Consider the following 15190-nt stretch of genomic DNA (forward strand, 5'->3'; position numbering starts at 1 on the left):
TAAGTCAGTCTCCTCACCTGTATTATGGGAACAAGAAGTCTTACAGTATGGTGGTGAAGATCAAGTTAAGAACACCTGTGAAAGCACTTTGTGAACTGAAATGCCCTATCTAGATGTAAGATGAGATTATCAGAATAGCTCTGCTATTTCTGAGCTCTAGTGATCAGGAAGCATGTTGATGTCTTTACAAGCAGCACTGGCTCATGATAAGTGTTTTCATGGTTTTCACTGCTGAACAGCGGAACCCCTGTAAGAGTAATTTTCAGTATTAACCTGACTTTTTAACTTTTAATGATTTCCTTTTGTAGAGAATGGCTCTTAGCACCCTGCCTTCATTGGTATGGTATGAGAAGGAGCTGGAACAGAGCCTTCTTTTTCTTGACAGGCATATCATGATTTAAAGACTTGGCCATGAATATAATTGTTTCAAAGTTGCATACTAAACTTAATGGAAACAGTGTTCTTATGGGAGAAGGAGCTTTAAGATGGGCAGCTGAGGTGAGGAAGTCCTCAGGATATGTTCATGAGTATCTGAGGCTGCAGAATCTCCTTTCTCCCTGGAATGCTTTCCCTGTTGGCACTATTTTTAATATGGAACAAAACTATAGTCTGTTAACAAAACAGCGTCTTTTGGAACTGGTTCCTGAGATTATTACCCCAATGACTTTCTTTCCTGGAGCCATTTCATGAATCTTTTTCAACTTCAGATATTTGAGTTGGAAAAGTGTCTCCCAAAGAGCTTGAAAGGAATTGCTAGGAGCAAAGAGGAAACATTATCCTGAGTAAGTTTACATGGACAGTTACCATGGGCAAGTCCTGTGTTCAACCATGCATATGATGATCATTTTCTAGGAACATAGACCTTCTTCCTTCCATATCCGTTCCATCTTAGATATTACCGCCTTCTCTCAAGATACCACATTTTTAAATTTATTTCAAGATGCATGCTGTCTCTAAGAAAGCAGCAAAATCCCAACAAGGCCCTGCTCTTAAATGTTGTGTTTGTCCTGGAGAAAGCATTCTGACTTCCTTATACCACTCTCTAAATTCGCAGCCCTCATCCCACTCTTTAGGGCAGACAAGAGGAGGCTGTGGCCATAATCTAGAATTCTGAGAAACACCAAGTTCTTGAACTTGGTATCTCTAAAAGTGATCCTTTCAAAACCAACCAGGAACTGTGTTTGAGGGCCTCTTAATAAAAATTTTAAACATTTTATCCCCCTGTGTTAAGAGAGAAACAAGAAATCAAATTGTTTAAAGAAGATTTAAATGAGTAGGGTAGGGTGCTTTGAAGTATGAAGTTCAGATTTACAGGTATGACCTTTGACTCTAATGTCTTACTGTTTTGTGATTTAGAAAACATAAGTAATACCCTGTGTGATTTAACCACCAGTATATGTACCTGCCCAGTTGCATTGCTTTGCCTCATGACTTTGGAGGGGTTACATTCACTTGCTAGAAATCCATTCTTTCAGTGTTCCCCTAGTTCTTTAAAGCTTAACTGAGTACTACTGTGTACCAGGCATTGTGCATCATGTGGAGCTACAAAGCGAAGTGAGGCATAGAGAAGGGAATTCGGGTACATAATGGTTTCAGTACCTTGTGACACTGAAGTGCTATAACACATCAGGGGCTGTCAGAGAAAACTTTCTGGAGATAATACCTACTTAGGCCCAAAAGATAAGGAGTGCACCAGGTGAAGGAATGGAGGAAGTCTAAGCTTTTGTGGCAGCGGGTAATGGCTCTGGAATGAGCAGAGACACAGAATTAAGAAACACTGGATGTATAGGGAGCCGCCAGACTAATAAAACTAGAGAGAGCAGGGTTCTTACCTGCTCTACTGAGCAGCTTGAGCTTTATGCAGTAATGGATGGGGTAAGGACAACATTGAAGGGCTTTTTGGTTAGGAGAGTGATAGATCAGAATGATGTTTTAAGTAAATCATTCTGCCTGCAAGGTTGGGAATAGATTGAGGGGAAGCATTGAAGAGTGGTTAAGAAGCCATTCGCATCTGGTAAAAGATCTAAGCCCATACCACCTTGCCTCACTTCTTTCCTTTACATGTTTGGCATAGGGTATCTTGGTACAAAGCCAATGGGCAGATGAAAAGAAATGAAAAACAAAATCACAAGTGACAGCTTTTTCGGGGCTAATTTTAATATGAAGGCTGCTGAAGCGTAGCAGAGTCTTTTTGGCAAAATTGCACATATACATTTCATTTGTTTGGATGTTGCCTATGCAGAAATACATTGGAGAAAACTAGGAAGACTTCACAGGTGACATTGACCTGTGGTCTTGCAGGGGTTGAAGGCCTGTCCAAACAGGCCAGTGTGCTTCCAATTTTCTTCTTTCTGGTAAGGATCCTCCTGAGAGTCCACCAAGGAAATGGGGAGAAAAGGGTGCAGTGAGATGTGAGGGATTGCTGGGCATCCTGACTGACGTGTGTGCTCAGGGCTCTAGGGAAGCATGGCAAAGCAAGGAAGTTTAGGAAAATTTGCTAAGCCAAGTGCTATTTTAAATAGAAACAGTAAAGCAACATAGTGTTAAGGCCTGGGACTTCAAGGAGAGTCTTATATATTCAACCCTCAAATTATTTTTTTTAGTATTTCTCATATTCTTTGAAGAAAAATTTCCTCCTTGTCATTCCAAGTGACCCCCAGGAACCAAATGTAGAAATTTCTTAAGCATAAATGTGGGCTTATTCTGCAGTGGTTTTCAAGCTATAGTGTTGAACAGAATCACTGAGAGAGCTTGTTAAACACAAATTCTGACCTCTGTGTCCAGAAGTTCTGATTCAGTAGGCCTGGAGTGAGGTTTCAGAATTTGCATTTTTGATAAGTTCCCAGATGAGGTTGATGCTACTGGTCTGGGGACCACACTTCGAGAACCACAGCTGTAAAGACATTTATAAATGTGACCCTACCAAAGATTGCATAAAGTTTCATATGGCTCTTGATATGACCTGAATGGAAATCAGTGATCTGGAGGATCAGTAAAAGCCAGCCCTACACAGTTCTAATTTTGATTCAGTATTGATATTACTGAAAGACTACTGTGTGCACAAATTCTACATTATAAAGATATGCAGAAGGAAGGGAGCCAGACCCTGTCTTGGTCCCTTTAATAAAATAGGATCACTATACCACAAGGGAAAGCCTGAGAAGTGCCGAAAGAGACCTAAGCCATGCAGCTAGAGGTCCAGGATGTAGGATGTCTGTCTAATCCAGGAAGAGTGCATGGAGGAGCTGTGCTCAGTTACCTATTGCTGTGTAACGACCCCAATGACTTAAAACAGATGCTGGTTATTTTCTCTCACAAGTCTGCAGGTTGACTAGGCTCAGTTGGGTAGTTTTTCTGTTCAACATATTATTGTCTGGGACTGCAGTTTATTTGGAATCCAAGACTGAGCTCGGCTGAGGTGGCGTGGTCCAAGATGTCTCAGTCACATAGCAGCAGTTGGTGCTGGCTATTGGCCTGGAGCTCAGCGGAAGCTGTTAATTGGAGTGTTTAAGTGTCCTACATGTGGCCTCTCACAGCATGACAGCAGGGCTCTGAGAAGGAACAGTCCAAGCAGGTAAAAATGGAATCTGCAGTCCTTCCAGTGTTGGAAGTTATAACATTGTTACCTTTTCTGTATTCTTGGTCAAAAGGAGTCAAGACAAGCCTAAATCAAGAGGAAGGAAATGGCCTGCTAGAAGGAATAGCAACAAATTTGCAGTCATCTTTAATCTACTATAGTCCAATTGAGGCAGGCGTTACAGGATGAATAGTGTTTTAACAGGCATAGCTTTCTAGGGGAAGAATGTTTTAAAGGAAGAAATAGCAAGTCTTCAATATGACTAAGAGGAAGGGTACTGAAAGGAGCCTGGGAAGATGGTAAGGGACCATGTTACAGAGGGCTTTGAACAGCAGATGGAATAGTTTAGGCTTACACTAACAGACCTTTTTCAGAAAAAGTTTGGGGGACCTGTCAGTGATTTTATTAGTATGGTGCAGTTTGGGAATGACTCTCAGGGCTTCAGACTAGTTCTTTGTATCCTTCCCTTGTAAGCCCAGTGTTAATAGCTCTGGATTTGGCTTCTTTTTCTGAGATGTAGGAAGGGATGTTTACTCCTTAGGTTATTGTAAATGATGCCACATAAGCATTTTGAAGGCTGAAAGAACCCTAGCAGTGTTGCAGGACTGGCCAAAATAGGAGTTGAGGGACGTGCAGCTTTGTGTCAGACCTAGCTAGGCTTTACCTGCTGCATCAAAGGATTAGTTACTTAGTCTTGTCCTTGTCTTTTCCCCACAGTAACCCTCCACTGAGTGAAGAGATGTTGCCTCCTGGGGAGTGGATGTGTCACCGGTGCACTGTTCGCCGAAAGGTAATGCTGCTTCTTTCTGAAGGCTTTGCTCAGAATGCCAGATCTAGAGCACTGATATTCTAGAGCTAAGACAGCCTGCCCTGAAGGCATTTTCGTCCCTTCTGCTTGTCTCTTCCAGCCCTGGAATCACCCTCACTGTCCCCATGGTGACTGTTTGGAATCCAGTAGGGCCAAAAGTCCAAACATGGGCAGCTGAAATGGGCAGAAGAGGTGTGTTAATTTCCTGAGCCATGTTCATTTACTATTAATATTGACAGGAGTAGTCTGATCTCCTTGTAGACCTCCTGGATAATAGACCATGCTTGTAGTTGGAAGTGGCTGAAGAAAGGAAGTCTGCTTCTCCAGCTTAATGGAAGAAGGATTTCCCTCACCCCAAAACACCTAAGTCACTGGCATCCAGAGACTTGGCCAAGTATATGGGAGGGAGAGAACCCATTTGTACCCCAGGTTGCCTAATCTCTTCAGTACCCCATCCCTCAGTTTTGATAATTCAGTGTACCGGCTTTGAGAACATTGTTGTCTATTTTGAGAATGTCAGTGGCGTTCAAAAGCTAAATTCTCCCTTATCAAGAAAGGAAGTAGGTATGTTTCCACCCAGATTATGAGACCCAATCCTCAAATGATAGGCTTTGGATTAGAATTTGTGAATTGTAAACCACCCCCTGCTCTTCCCCCACACTAATTGTACAGCAAGCAACTCTTCCTTTCTTGTGACATCACCTCTGTTTTGCTGGCCTCTAAACATGATGTCACAGTGCATGATGACTTCTATGGTTGCAGAAACAGGATGAGATGATTCAGAGATTGTGGTTTATGTGTGTAACAGTTTTCAGCCTATAAGAAGGTAAACAGGCAGACATTTTCAATGTGTGCACAAGGGTTCCTATTAAAAAGGAATCCAAGGCCAACCAGCCGCCTAACCATAGCCATAGTTGGATCTCTCCTAGAGTCCACAAACCAGGCTGTCCTCCAGATCTCTTCCCGTGCATCCCTAGTTAGATTAAAGCAGGGCTAATTAGAGAACTGCCAGCCAAAAGGCTTTTCAGAAACTTAACTACTACAAGAAGCTGGATGTGAAAGGGTTGGGAACACCTGAGGGAGAAGTGAAGCCAGGAAAAAGGGTAGAGAAGAGGAACTAATGTTTTAGTGCCCATCACATGCCAGGTATTTTACCTATGTTGCCTCATTTAATCCATATAGCCAGCTATAGGTGCTGGTGGTAGTATCTTCATTTTAGAAAGGAAGAAACAGGCTCACAAATGTAGAATAACTTTCCCAAGGACTCAAAAGAATTGACAGAGCCAATATGTGAACCAAATTTTCTCAGTTCCAAGCTCTGCTACTTTTTCATCAGTTTTCTTGAAGCAGAACTACTTGCTGAGGATTAGACTATGGCTTTTTCTAACATACTGTGCTTTTCCTAAAATGCCGTTCTGACCTGCTCTCAGATGAACCTCTTTACCTACAGTGCCAAATGTCTTTCTACCACCACCAACTTCTACCTGGCTTTGGCCTCCTGTAGTCAACACACTGAAGTGGATTGAAATACACATCCTGTAGGCCTCATCAGCCTCTAGTGTTCAGGTCCTAGTCCTAGTGGAGACTGAATCTTCCCCTAACTCAGAATCTACCCTTTCATATACGTGACCCTCTTTTTCTCCACTATAACTGAGAGGAAGAGAGGAAAGATTTTAACAGTCTCACTTTAGAGAGAGAATTCCTGTGCACTAGCCTGAACCATCCAATGTCTTAGGTAATTGGTGGCAAAACTGGGACAAAGACCCCAGGCCTCCTAATTGGAGACCAGCATTAAACTCTTCATTTGACCACTGTATTTGGAGTCCTGGAGGAAAATGTATTATCAATCATCTAGTCCTACTGTATACACTTAGTGTTCTTCTATTTCCCCATCTTCCTATTTAAGGAAGTGTTGCATTCAGAGTTCGAGTTAAACTTGAAACACTGAAAGCTATTCTTAGACACCATGATTGCTGGGTGGCCACTCTCATCACACCACCCTTCCACCTTACAGTACAGTTACTGCCTTCCTAGCTGGCCCCCAACCTCCCTGGACAGGAAACTCTGCCTGTTGTTTACCTTTTACCTTTGCTGTTCCAACTTTATTTTGAGCAAAGTTCTTAAAATTCAGAAGGTCAGGATACTCCTAAGGCAAACTGTGGTGATCTCATTGATTTCTCAGTGTTATCCTCCCTCTTTTCAGTCTCCACTAACCTTATTCTCACTGTATTACCTTTATATCCCTTTACCCCTGTGCTTTCTATAGAGATATTGTATCATAGGATGACTTAGACTAAGTGATGTGTGATTTATAGAATTGTTTCCAACTCCACATGCTTTCTGGTGAATCCTGCTGCAACTTTTGCTACCTGTAGTTTAGTTCAGCTGTAGTTCTATCAATTTTAACAGACCACTGCTCCGAGTTCTCAGGTGGATGAGTCTGTGGTATGTTAGAGACTTTCTGAATTTTAATGGTCTCGCAGAACTCTATAGCGTTTATCTCGATTTTCTGGTATTTTATGTGATGGGCCCACCTGTTCATTTGCACAGAAACGAGAGCAGAAAAAGGAACTGGGTCATGTCAATGGACTGGTGGATAAATCTGGCAAACGGACTACATCCCCCAGCAGTGACTCTGACTTGTTGGACAGATCCACTAGCAAAACCGAACTCAAGGCCATTGCCCATGCCCGGATCCTGGAAAGGAGAGCCAGCCGGCCTGGCACACCCACATCCAACGCCAGCACAGAGACCCCCACCTCTGAGCAAAACGACGTCGATGAGGACATCATTGATGTGGACGAGGAGCCAATGGCAGCAGAGCCGGACTATGTGCAGCCCCAGCTAAGGCGACCCTTTGAGCTGTTGATTGCTGCCGCCATGGAGCGGAACCCCACTCAATTTCAGTTGCCCAATGAACTGACTTGTACCACTGCACTACCAGGTAGCCAAACCAACATACCCGCTCCTTGGCCCCAGCTTCCCCAGAGAATTATTGTCCAGCAGAGGGCAGTGCTGCTGCCTCTGCAGTCGCTGCCCAAGTAGCCAGTGTCTCAGGTTCTTCCTGGAGAGACTGAAGGTTTTAGCTTTGAGCAGTGCTTATTCAGTTAGCCCTTCCCAGTATCACTTTTTTTTAAAATAGGTAGTTATGTTCACATGGTTCAAAAATCAAAAAATATGAAAAGGCTTACAGTGAAAACTTTCCCTCCCACCCTGTCTCCCATTTTCCTAGTTTCCACCTTCGCACCCCTCACAAATAACCACTGTTTGGTTCTTATGTATCTCCTTCTGGAATTTCTTCATGTGTATATAAGCAAATACAGATAGATGCTCATTGTTTTCCCCGTAAGTAGCATATTTTCACCACTTCACACAATATGCTGTAGAGATCTTTCCACATTAAAAGACATTCTTCAGTTTTTTTAATGGTTGCATAATAAGTCCCCTATATAGATAATATTTTTATGTGTATTTATAGTCCATTATATAGATTATTTAACTAATTTTCTATTAATGAACATTAAGGTTTTTCCCCATCTTTTGTTACCATTTATAAATAAGTCATTGTATACATGTGAGTGTATCAGTAGGATAAATTCCTAATATTAGAATTGCTGGTCCAAAACTATACATTATGGTTTTAATAGAGATTACCAAATTGTCCTCCATTCTTTTCCTTTCCTTTTTTAAATCAAGTCATGACTTCTACTTGATATCACAAAGCTTCTAGGTCTTATTTTCTTCCCAGAGAAAGTGGTGAGGCTGAAGAAACCTAGGATGTTTATGTCAGTAGGATACATATGGAATCAAAGATTTTCTGAATCCTGTTTAAAATGTAGTGAAATTTTAGTTTTTTCCTCAGCCACTCGCACAGTATAGTCTTTGTTGACCCTTTGACTTGGGCATTTATATCTCTTAGGTTGCCAGTATCTAACCTAGGCTTCTGACCGCTTCATATTTGTAAAACATTTAGATGTGTTTCTGCCACAGAACAAGTAGTTCTGATTATAGTTCTGACTTGGTGTCAGTCTCCCTTTTCGTCCCTTCTCCCTCTTTTTTTTTGACTTGAAACCATCCCAGGGGGTCTCAGAAAGAGACCTGTGTCTAGGGCATGGCAAATGCTTTTACTAAGATCTGTTCCTTTCACTTACTATTGTTTCCATATCCCAGGCCAAGAACTTTGCATCCAGGGAAAGTTTAGCACCACCAATTTCTCTTCTAGGTTCTAGCAAGAGAAGAAGAAAGGAGGAAACCACAGGGAAAAATGTAAAGAAGGCGCAGCATGAGTTAGATCACAATGGTCTCGTTCCCTTACCAGTCAAAGTCTGCTTCACATGTAACAGGTATTTTTATTCCATACCAAGGGGCTCTACCTCATATTCAGCAAATGATGTTTTTTCACGTTTCTGTCATTTCTTCTAAACCATGTAGTTAAAAGTGAATAATCCATATTCTGATGGTATGAGCACAGAGAGACTGAGTACTAAATGACCAGAGCCTTGAATGCTTAACAAGTTTCCTGAGGCATCATTGTACAGAAGTACTGTAATAAGTGTTTATAGAGGAGTTGGACTTAGACTGAAGCATGAGATGTTTAACTAACAGGAAGAACTCTGGCCATTAGAGACACAAAGTTCCTGGAAAAGGCAAATAATTCTTAAATCACTAAAGATTAATTAAAAAGTAGTGTAAGTATCCATGCAAGCTAGGATGCATCAGACTGGATGACTTCCAAAACCTCTAGGCTACCCCAGCTGTGGCCTCCCTGGGACACTGCTTTCCTTCAAATGGTATCTCCTCAGTGACAGGAACCAGCTGCTTCAGTTACTGGACTTGAACTTCTTGGCTTGGATGTGTTAAAAGAGCAGGAGAGCAGGAGGAAATAGTTATCAAAAAGAAGTGTTTCACAGCAAAAGCTGTAAGGAACTAGACAGTACAGCAAGAAGAACTCTGAGCCAGGTCCAAACTGTGGCTTTCTTGCAGCTTGAGAACCCAGGTATTGTGGTCACAAATTGTAATTGTTGTTTGCTTAAACCCCCTCCCTTGAACTCTGCTTACATGAACATATCACAAAATCATTTCCCAAGGCAACTCGTTGTCAGTTTTGCTGATTGTTTCATGTAGAAGAGAAGTTTTTCTCTCTGTACTTATAAGACCCTAGAAAGGTTGCTACTGATTTTTTTTTTTTTTTTAATGAGGTAGTTGCTTCATTTTAAGGAGTAGAAAGATCAGAACAGAGTTGGGTATCTTCCCCTAGTGGGTGCTGAGCATTGATCATTCCTGCTCTGACAGCCATGTTAACTATGCTCCAAATAAACATTCACTTCCCTACAAGACATGTTCCTCTTAGAAGAGAAAAATGGAGAGCCTGTTGGTAGCTCCCAACTTCATCCATCTTAATCGTGAATGTAACTGAATCATCTGGGGAGGAGGCTGTGGGAGAATGTTAGGATTAAAGGGGAGAGCCTGTTCCATAGTACATAGTTGGTTTGAATTCTCCTGTCTTGCCACAAATAGCCTACATCTCTTTTTTTTTTTTTGCAGAAGTTGCCGCGTGGCCCCTCTCATCCAGTGTGACTATTGCCCCCTCCTATTCCACATGGACTGCCTCGAGCCACCGCTCACTGCCATGCCCCTGGGCAGATGGATGTGTCCGAATCACATCGAACATGTGGTGGTAAGAACAGCAGCATCCCTTCAGTCGTCTACAGGCACAGCTGGGGCGGGGACTGGTTCCATGGAAAGCAAAGCAAAGTCAGCTTTATACCCAAGTTCACTGCAGAGGCTGATTTCTGCAAACCATCTACTCAATTCTGATTATTTTGACATGCCTCAGCTGTACATTTTGTATTTTCCCACGATGCCTTGTTTTATCTGCATAGACAGACTTAACCCGTTAGTGCCTGGTTGATTGTGAGTGATTTCTTCCACACTGATGTAAGCAGATGATGTTAACAGCCCTAAAGGGAAAGTGCCTTAGATCCAACCTTATGGAAATAAATGCTTTCACAGTAGTTGCCTCCATGTTTTCCTGTCTTATTTTTAGAGGGAACAAAGTGAGAAAATTCTGAAATGTTTATTCTCCTATCCCAAGAATTAGCACTGGCAGTTAACTGCCTGGTAACTTCAGAGAATAGAAAAATTGACATGGATAAGAGTATTCCAGACAGTCAACCATTCATTGAACACCTAATGTGTCTTAGGCACCAAATGAGAAGACTCTTTCCCTTTCCTTACCTTAATTCTTTACAACTACTTGGTCACAGCATATAATAGATATTTACTAAGTAAACTGTCAAATGAATGGTGTGAGGATGCAGTTATCTTATCTCTGCTAATATGACCTGCTAAACCAGAACTATAGTTAGCTCTCTGCAAGAGGTTTGGGACATTTCTTTATAGGCACTTTGAACAGTCACTCACAGGTAGAATTGGAAAGGGCTTCAGAAGGAGCACCTCCCTCATAACAGCAGCCTTTCCAAATGTAAAAGTAAGACATCTACCAAAGGTGGTGATAACCATGGAATGACTGTTTGGCCCTCAGCATGGCATGCACTCCCTACCCTACAATGAGGGGAACCTCAGCTACAGACTTGCACACTTGGAAGAAAAGAGTTACTTTGTTCTCTTCATTGGACTAATGCCACTCAGAAAGGTTTATGTAGGAAGAAGCTTCCTTCTCCAACACTTAATGTGTCTTTTTGCCTCTTGCTGAACCAGAAAAAAAAAACTATGAGCAGTGTACCCAAGTATGTATCTTAAAGAGCAGCTTTCCAGCAGATGAGAAATTAATTGGGTAATTTTTTATTAGCCACTTAGGAGTTTTTCTTACTTTACTAATTAGGAAAGTGCCATGCAGAAGATCTCTTCTCTCAAATTAAAGTGTAGGGAACCAGATGTGAAAGATAAAAAGTGGCATAGTTTCTGTATGTTTTCTGTGTGCTGCTGTATAAACATCTTTTCTTCCCTCCTTACGGCCTCTGAGAGCAGTCCAAGGTTTTCTGCCTTGGAAGACTTGTAAGACTGACTGATAACTAGATGGGTTTGCTAATGCTCCCTGGCACCACGGAGAAAGAATAGGGCGAGGCACACAGGATTCTAGTGCTAATCCCAGCAGTCAGCCAGGCTTCCACAAGCCTCTTGTGGGAAAGAGTCCCTTGGTAGGAAGAGAGTCTTGAGTCTCTCAAGGGGCAAGGCCTGCATCTCCTCTGAAACCTGTGCTCTGTGAAGATATGCTGGTAGAGGGCGCTCTGAGCTAAGCAGAAGACTGTCGGGCTGAATTAGGAAGGCTACTTAGCTAATTCCCTGGCCCCCTCAAGCTTCTCTAGGGAGTAGGAACATAAGTTTTCTCTTGCTGGACTAGGCAGGGCTGAGGGAGAAAGGCTTATCCATGTTCCCTGGCCCTCTGGCAAGAGTGTTGACATCCCAGAACTGTTTAGCTGAGGGCTTCTATTTTTTTAAACCTAGAGGATAGTTGAGAAGGGGATGCTTTTTGAGGTCCACCACAGGAGTGTGTCTGTTTGTCCCTAGCTGAACCAGAAGAATATGACGCTGAGCAATCGGTGCCAGGTGTTTGACCGTTTCCAGGACACCATTTCACAGCACGTTGTCAAAGTGGACTTCCTGAACAGAATCCACAAGAAGCACCCTCCCAACCGCCGCGTGCTCCAGTCAGTCAGAAGGAGAAGCTTGAAGGTGAGCCACAACCTTGTGCGGCCGGATTGTGCACTCTGATTGTCTTCATGATATAAGCAGAGGTCCATGGTCCTGATTTTACATAGGGAGACTGAAGCCCTTGAGATTTGTGTGTGGTGTCTCAGCAAGTAATGAATGTGACTATGTGTTCTAATACTTGAGCCTTCAAATTCTGCATGTTTCTAGTTCTCCTGAGGATAAACATCTTTTTTAGCCTCTCCAACTGAATTCTGCTATATTGTCCCTCACCTGCCCACTTGTTCCTATCTGTCTGGGAAAGTGCAGGTGGGGATGATTGGACAAGCCCTGTGTAAAGTGAGGGGCTGTCTCAACTGAGGAACTTAAGAGGGAAATGTCTAAAGAAGAGTTGTCTTTTTTCCCCAGGCTGCTGTTAATATATCGTGAATACTGCAAATTGTGGCATCGCTGTAATAATACCTAAATTTGTATACAATTGATTGATTGCTGAAGTGTGTCCAAAGAGATTAACAGAAGATTTCTTTAAATTTAAAAAAGCGCTTGCTGGTGTTGAGGCTGGATCTAGTTAACTATTCAACCCCCTCATTCATTTAACGTAGAGGTCTCCAATACTACATACCCATATGTAAACTTGATTTTTCTCTTACGAAATAACCCCGAAGGACTGTGCCAGTGAAAACCAGCGATTCCCATACATGGCCACTTGGTGGCAGCCACACTTTAAAAATCACTCACCACTCCCATCACTTCCCGGGGATTGTCAGCTCTAGCAAAGATGTTAACTGTTGAAAAGTGTATAACAGGCTCTTAACTGTGTAAATATTTACACTTCAGTGGAAATACCACAATTTTCCAAAATTAAATCAAGGTCCTTTTGGTTGGGGGCAGGGAATATTACAGGTGCCATGCCTCGTATCTTAGTTAAACAGATCTAAGAGGAATCCAGACTGTGTGATTCACCATGCATGTTTGGAAGAGGGTCTGTCTGCTGAAGTGAACAGGCCAAGAGGCCTTAATAAAATCCTGTCATTTATGATGCCCTCTCCCCTTTTTAAAATGTTTCCCTATTCTTGAGGAAAATCCAAGGGCACCACTTGCCTGAAAAGCATCTTGCACTTGCACAGTTTGAGAGCAAAATGAGGACTATAGCACCAGAAGACAATGGGGGAAAATGGCTCTCGCTCTGCACTGGACCACTAGTCTTTATCTTTGATGTGTATGTAGGCAAAATCCGCTGGGAACTTTGTATATTTGTTATTTAGAGGTCCCTCTTTCTACCTCCCTTTACTCTTCTCCATAGGGCATCCTTAGACCAGCCTACCACTGCATCCCCCATTTTCCATTCCTGGATGACCTCAGACAAGCGTGTGCCCCAGCCACCACTGTCCATGGTGATGACTCTCAGTTCCATATTCCTTGCCTTTCTCATGTCCAGATTCATATCTGCCTGCCCATCCCACAGATGCCTCATTCTCAGCCTGCCTAACACCAAAAGGCTTCTGCCTCCAAATCTGCTCTTCCTCTGGTATTTCCTGATTCAGTGAATGACAACAGTCTCCACCCAGCCCCTCAAGCCAAACCTTGGGCAACGATTTTTAGCTCATCTTCCCTTACTTCCATAAGGACCTGGTCACCAAATCTGTTGGTTCTCCAAATGTGTTCCAAGTCCACCAAGTGCTTTCACATCTCTCTCCCCTCCCCTCTATGTGCCTAAAAGTTTCTTCTCAACTTCTAAGTCTCAGCTCCAGTACTGCCTTCTTACAAAATCTTCCCTAATCCCAAGCTTCTATCCCCCTGGCAGAAATAAGTGCTCTCCTCTCTGTTTTTCCTAGCTCCTTAGACAGTGCCTCTGTTCTGGACCCATTTTATTGTATTATACTATTTCTGTGTTTATGTCTCTGCTAGACTATTAGCTCCTTGAGGGCAAGTCTTAAGTTTTATTCATTTCTGGATCTCTAGGACAGTTTGGCACAGTGCCCAGACTCAGGAGATGCTGAATAAATGTTGGTTGAATGTATGAATGACTGTGTGGCTTTTTCATTCTTATGTAGTATGATTCAGAGTATGTCTTCTGTCTTTGTGCAACACAGTGTCTTCAGGTATAAATGAGTCATGAATGAATGGATGAAAAAAACTGACATTGATTATCACAAGCCAGGTCTCTTGCTGAGCATTTCCACTGTGAATGTGAACTCACTTAACTTTTCATCTCTCACTTACTGCTCACTCACCTCCTAAACCTGACACTGAGCAGTAAGAGCCTAGAGTACCATTCTGAAGCCCTCACCAGAGTCAGTGTTAATACTTTCTTGGCCAAAGCAGAAGGCAGCATGCAGTAGTTCTGCCTTCTGCAAACCTTAGACCTTGAAGAAAAGTGGAAGATATGCTGCTTTCTCCAGGTCTGTGCCTTTTTGAGTTAATATGTGTGTGTCAGAGTCAAAGAGCCGCCTCATCCTCTTTGGGCCCTAAGAGGGATGATGTTCCTTTGGCTTCAGCAGTACAGACAGAAGAGCATGGCCAGGGCAGAATCAACTAGATATGCTGGCACTATCTGCTTGTCCTTCCTACATTTATTTATCCTAAACAGGTTCCTGATGCTATTAAATCTCAGTACCAGTTTCCACCCCCTCTCCTTGCACCCGCGGCCATTCGGGATGGGGAGCTGATCTGCAACGGGATCCCTGAGGAATCGCAAATGCACCTTTTGAACTCTGAGCACTTAGCCACCCAGGCAGAGCAGCAAGAGGTGAGTGAAGACAGGGCTGGGATTCCAAATCCAATCTTCCTTCTACCTCACCACAACTTATTATTGGAAGTAGCCTCAGTGTCATTCCCATCCCCACCCACGCCCACCCCCTGAGTTGAATGTTCTCGAGGGAACCTCTGGCTGAGATCCTGAGGCAAGTAAAAGAACTACAGAGTCGACCGACCTGCTTCTCTCCATCAGTCCCCCAGTGCGGTAGTTAGGAGAAGGGCAAGTCTGTCTTACAGAAAGAGACCAAATAGAGAGGCTGGGTTTTAGTGCTGGACATGTAGCAGTTGCTTAGGGTACTTGCTGAACGCTGGTCACCACATGAGCCTAGAGGCAGAGCCAGAACAAGAACCCCAAGCTCCACTGCCCAGGGTGCTGC

General features: G+C 43.0%; 1 protein-coding gene across 1 annotated transcript in view; it reads left to right on the forward strand.

Annotated features, from left to right (window-relative positions):
* PHF12 (PHD finger protein 12) overlaps window positions 1-15190 on the forward strand; it is a 38189-nt gene that overhangs the window by 15731 nt on the left and 7268 nt on the right. Inside the window, exons 3-8 of the mRNA XM_037008400.2 lie at window positions 4295-4367; window positions 6936-7329; window positions 8608-8728; window positions 9930-10062; window positions 11916-12080; window positions 14647-14805. Of these exons, the coding sequence (XP_036864295.1) occupies window positions 4295-4367; window positions 6936-7329; window positions 8608-8728; window positions 9930-10062; window positions 11916-12080; window positions 14647-14805 (1045 nt within the window). The remainder of the gene's footprint in view (window positions 1-4294; window positions 4368-6935; window positions 7330-8607; window positions 8729-9929; window positions 10063-11915; window positions 12081-14646; window positions 14806-15190) is intronic.

This window comes from Manis javanica, chromosome 4 (genome assembly GCF_040802235.1).
Source record: "Manis javanica isolate MJ-LG chromosome 4, MJ_LKY, whole genome shotgun sequence".
Lineage (NCBI taxonomy): Eukaryota > Metazoa > Chordata > Mammalia > Pholidota > Manidae > Manis > Manis javanica.